Genomic DNA, 5,121 nt, shown 5'->3' with positions numbered 1-5,121 from the left:
ACCATTTATAAAGATGTGATTGGGAACAAACTAACAAGCAATAGAGAGGATCCCTCTCCCAAGGACAGGGCAGCCAGATTGTCACCATCTCAAAGTGAGAAGACACAAGAATCTCTCAGAAGCGAAGGATGACATAGCCAGTTATGGTGGTGACCTGGAAGTAAGGAAATCACCAAAATAAATAGTCATATTTACCTCCCCTGGATGTGCCACCGGGGCCCTCACCCAAGTTCAATCAAAACTGAGACCAGTGGGGAGAGAACTCATTAATTCTTTCTATACAAGTCTGTCCCCAGGATACAAAGCAGGACAACAAAGGTGAGATGGAGGCGCTAGAGTGGAAGAGTGAACCAAGGCACGATGAATCTCCTCTCACACTTATGCACATATACTTCAGTGAAACTCACATTTCAATTTGAAAACAACTTAATGGGAAGTTTTTCATCAGTAAAACCAGGAAGCAATTTGTATTGTGTGTGTGTGTGTGTGTGTGTGTGTGTTGGTACTAGGACCTGAGCACTGTCCCTTAGGTTTTTGTTCAAGGCTGGCACTCTACCACTTAAGCCACAGCTCCATTTCTGGCTTTTTGGCTGGTTAGAGGAGATAAGAGTCTCAGATTTTTTCATGCTCAGGCTGTCTTCTAGCCAAAATCCTCAGCTCTCAGCCTCCTGCGAAGCTGGGATTACAGGCATGAGCAGTCGCATTTTATAGTTTGAACCATTTTAAGTGGAGAAAAAGAAAGAACACATTTAATAAGATAACAACAGACACTATAAGGTAAGAGAAATATTTATTTAATTTTGCACAAGAACGAGCTGATACTGAACAGATTCAACCAAATAATATTAAGTGCAGTAAAACAAGAAAGTAGGGATGACTTTTCCTGTTAGAAAATACTAAGTAACCATGCCTGTGCATTATTTTTTTTATATCATTACAATAACTGGTATCAGACTTCTTTGCAGAGTGTGTACTGTACATAATGCATTACAGCTTCTATGTTTGCTTCAGAAAATAGAATTCATTCACTGCCTGAAAGCTTGTCTTTGTGCAGTGAAGAACCTGACTGACTCGTGAAGCTTCTGATCTAGGAGGAAGTTTCCTGTACCAGTGAAAGCCAGAGGCTTCCCAGGATCCCCTGGGCTCCCGTGTCCTAGGTCAGGCGTCATGACGTCACGAGTTGCACACCAATCCGACAAGAATGGCATTAGGTACAGCAGAGCCAGATCTGTGGGCTAGTTTTTTCCCCAAGAATCTTCCTTTTGCCTTCTGTTTTCCTCAAGCTCCACAAATTCCACAATTGAAAGTTCACTCAGCGACTCACAAAGTGTATTGAGCTGCCCATACATCATCCATTTTCACCATTTGTTTTTTTGGTCTTTTTAAGGAAAGAACATTCTTTAAACAGAAATCTCCCATGAGACAGTTAACTTCAGAGTTCCTGAAGGCACTGCGGATCGACTGAGCAACAGATGTGGCCATTCTAGGGAAAAAAAAAAAAGTGAAAAGGAAGGTGGAGTATGTTTTTTTAAAAACATTAGCAACTACTGACAATGACATACAAATGCCAACTATGTAGTTCTTGTTATTTCCTGAATCTCTGAATGGCTACTCAGGACTCTCCTACTACAAGGCTGACCATGCCCAGTGATGTGGTAACTGTGGACTGAATTCACTGACCTCTGACACACTCTTGTATCACACTTCTTCTTTTATTTCTTTAATCACAAAATACCTGCTAAGCATATTGGCACTAGCCATATTAATGAAGTAGATCTGGTTATGAACACTGTAGGCAAGTGTTTATTGGGGAAAGAAACTAGAAAGTACCAGTGAGCACACAATGAAAACTTATGGGAAGTACTCTGGATTGCTGTGCCCCACCAACATGTGTGTGCTGATATTCCAATGGCCAGGATAATGGTAGCAGGAGGTGAGGTTATTGGGAGTTACTTCCATTTAGGAAGGCCTCATCCTCATCTCTAACTCGAATACTGGAAAGCTTGCTGCTTACTTTCTCCCCTTCCCCCCTCCACGCCCCCAGCCCCTGCTCTCCATTGTTTTAGGACACAATGAGAAGATGCTCTATATATACAAGAAGAGTTCCCTTGCTAGACTCCAGATCATCCAGTGCCTTGACCTAGGACAATGAAGGTGAGTCTCTCAGTCTTTTGACAACTGTGGGAACTAACATTTATAGTTTAAACCATCCAGTCTACGGTATTGTGTTGCAGAAATCCAAACTGACTTAAGACAAAGGGAAAGATGGGTAAGCAGGGCAGCTTTCTCCGTAGAGGTCCAAGATCTGAAGGCAAATGCATGGAAATAGGCCTACAACACAAAGCCCTGCAGGAGAGAGGTTTTAGAAATGACCAGAGTTTTCTATAGTTAAGAAGCTGAGAAAGGTTCTGATGAGAAATTTAACTTGGTGAGGAAAATAGCATACTAGGGGAAGCAGGTAAGGGATGGGCTGAAGTGGTTTTTACAAATATCAAAATAATGTTATGGACTACAAGGAAGGAAAAAATTCTCCCTTCCATCTTCTTAAATTCCTCACACTTGTACTTTTCTCACCCAGCTCACTACTACTAAGATGATGTGAATGCAGCTATTACAATTACAGTGATAACAGTCTCTTTACACTTCTAGTTTGAGTACTCTGTCAGATACTTTGCCAGCATCTTAAACATGATCTCATTTCAAGCCTTCTGTATTCCCACAGGGGACTCTATGAATAGTCACACATTTTAGTTCAGAAAATGGAGATCAGAAAGCTTAACTATCATGTCCAAAATCACAGTTCATAAATGGTAGAGCTGGGATTCAAACTTATGTCTGTTTCTAAAATATATCCTCTAATCTCTATTTTCCCCTCAGATAACCAACTTTCAACCAAAGATAACTTTGATTAAAAATGTATTATACTTTAATATGATATAATCAAAAGTGTCTTTGTTTCTCTAAGATCAAACTTTTGAAAAAGAGAATTTAATACATTTGCTGAAGCACAGCAAATGAGAGGGGAAAAAAAAAACCCAGCCTATACCCAGGAAGATAATTATTGATTTAACTTAATCCTAATCCTTTCAAAATTACAATTAAGCTGAATCCTGACTCTGGCAGTGAGACAGAGACTTCCCATCTCCAGGACTGCAGCAGAGTTGTAAAGCTTTACCGTCATTCTTTGAGCCCCAGACTATCTATGCATCACTATGTACTAGCTCCTCCATTGAGCAGAAAGAGAGAGCGTTTGTGGTACATCCTGTCACTTGAGAAATTATCACTCAAATTCCATGAGGAAAAAAAAGACTTCTTTACTACTGTTCCCTTATATAAGCATGCTTCAAGAAAAGATTTTATTTTCCAAACAATAGTTTATTTTCCAAATCCTCCCATGAGTCTCTTCTTCATGCTGTGTCACTGGCTCTGACTTTGCAGTACACTGCGCTGCAACACTATCATTGGCAGCTCTTCAACTGAGAAAGTGTGCAGTTCACACATGAAAGATGAGCCAATCTTCCTACCGGAGTTCTGAACTCAGTAATGACATAACTGATTCCATAAGGTGATCTTGCCTGTAGATGAAAACAATGGAGTCTGGACAAGATATAAAAATAGGAATTGTGGGTGATGGAGAGCGGCGGGCAGATGAGGAGGGATTTCAAGCCTTGAAGGGAAAGGAAATTTACTGTGTGAGATTCACTTTGCCTTGGTATTTCACATTAGGGCATGCGTTAGCCTGCATCTTCATATAACCATAAGTCAGGCAGAAATCTGCAATCTTAGGGGCTGGAGATGTCAAGAGGAGAGCATAGGGGCTCAAAAAGTTTTAAAAGGGAATGCCTATACAGTAAGGAAGTGAATCAACACATTATTTTCCTTCAAAGCTTCGGCTGGTTGTTGAATTGCAGAGGAGACCCTACAGAGATAATCAGGGAGACTCAGCTGGAATGCTGGAAGCTCTCAGTAGAGATTTCAGATGTGTTCACACTGTATCAGTATTTAATATGTGTCCTGGACAAGTTGGAAACAATTGGTAACAATTCAAGTTTTCACTGAAATCTTCAAAAGGGCCATGATAAGGGATAAAATAATATCTCAAGATTAAGAGGTACATACTCTATAACTAAAAAGAAGTCAGAACACAAACTCAAGTGCCTACAAACACAACGTGACTGGCCAGCTATTTACAATCTGCCAGAACAGAAATACCCTTCAAAGGAAACCAGTGGAATCTAGGATCCATACAACATGGCATTCATGGTATCCTACATACTATAAAATGAATAAATCTGAGGAAAACAGGGAAATGTGGCCCTTAAGAGAAAAAGTAGTATAGAAAAAAGACTCAAAGATGATTTCGGTGTAATTAAGCAGATGACTATTAGGAAATTTCAGTTCAATACATTCAAAGATGTTTAAATAAACTGTTACCTAGCTGGGCACTAGTGGCTCACACCTGTATTCCTAGCTACTCAGGAGACTGAGATCTGAGGATCACAGTTCAAAGCCAGCCTAGGCAGGTAAATCTGTGAGACTCATATCTGCAAGTAGCAAGCAAAAAGCCAGAAGTGCTCAAGTGATAAGAGTACCAATGTTGAATGAAAAAGCTAAGGTATAGTATTCAGGCCCCAAATTCAAGCCTAAATGACTATACTGACAATTTTGTATGGTCTGAGAATGAAGTTATAAATAGCCAAAGGTAGATTAAGTTACTTATTTAGTTTTAGCATTGATCTTAAAATTATGACAATGAAACTAAAAGCTATTAAGTTAAATTTTATAGGAATAAGAAGTTCAGGTGCTGGGAAGGTGGCTCAGTGGTAGAGTGCTTGCCTTGCATGCATGAGGCCCTGGGTTTGATTCCTCAGCATCACATAAGCAGAAAAAGCTGGAAGTGGCGCTGTGGCTCAAGTGGTAGGGTGCTAGCCTTGAGCTGAGGAGCTGAGGGACAGCACCCAGGCTGAGTTCAGCCCTCACAATCAACAAAAAAGAAAGAAGAAGAAGAAGAGGAGGAGGAGGAGGAGGAGAGGAGGAGGAAGAGGAAAAAGAAGAAGAAGAAGAAGAAGAAGAAGAAGAAGAAGAAGAAGAAGAAGAAGAAGAAGAAGAAGAAGAAGAAGA

At 40.3% G+C, this 5,121-nt stretch overlaps 1 protein-coding gene across 4 annotated transcripts in view; it reads right to left on the bottom strand.

Moving 5' to 3' along the window:
• Window positions 1-771: 771 nt before the first annotated feature.
• Nell2 (neural EGFL like 2) overlaps window positions 772-5,121 on the bottom strand; it is a 318,903-nt gene continuing 314,553 nt past the window's right edge. For 3 of the 4 annotated variants that reach the window (XM_013018840.1, XM_013018838.1, XM_013018837.1), the window contains exon 21: window positions 772-1,483. In XM_013018840.1, the coding sequence (XP_012874294.1) occupies window positions 1,433-1,483 (51 nt within the window). In that variant the 3' untranslated portion in view covers window positions 772-1,432. The remainder of the gene's footprint in view (window positions 1,484-5,121) is intronic. The other variant, XM_013018839.1, reaches the window with a different exon arrangement.

The sequence above is a fragment of the Dipodomys ordii genome, unplaced genomic scaffold (genome assembly GCF_000151885.1).
Source record: "Dipodomys ordii isolate 6190 unplaced genomic scaffold, Dord_2.0 Scaffold42, whole genome shotgun sequence".
Classification (NCBI taxonomy): domain Eukaryota; kingdom Metazoa; phylum Chordata; class Mammalia; order Rodentia; family Heteromyidae; genus Dipodomys; species Dipodomys ordii.
This window is presented reverse-complemented; position numbering and strand designations above follow the sequence as displayed.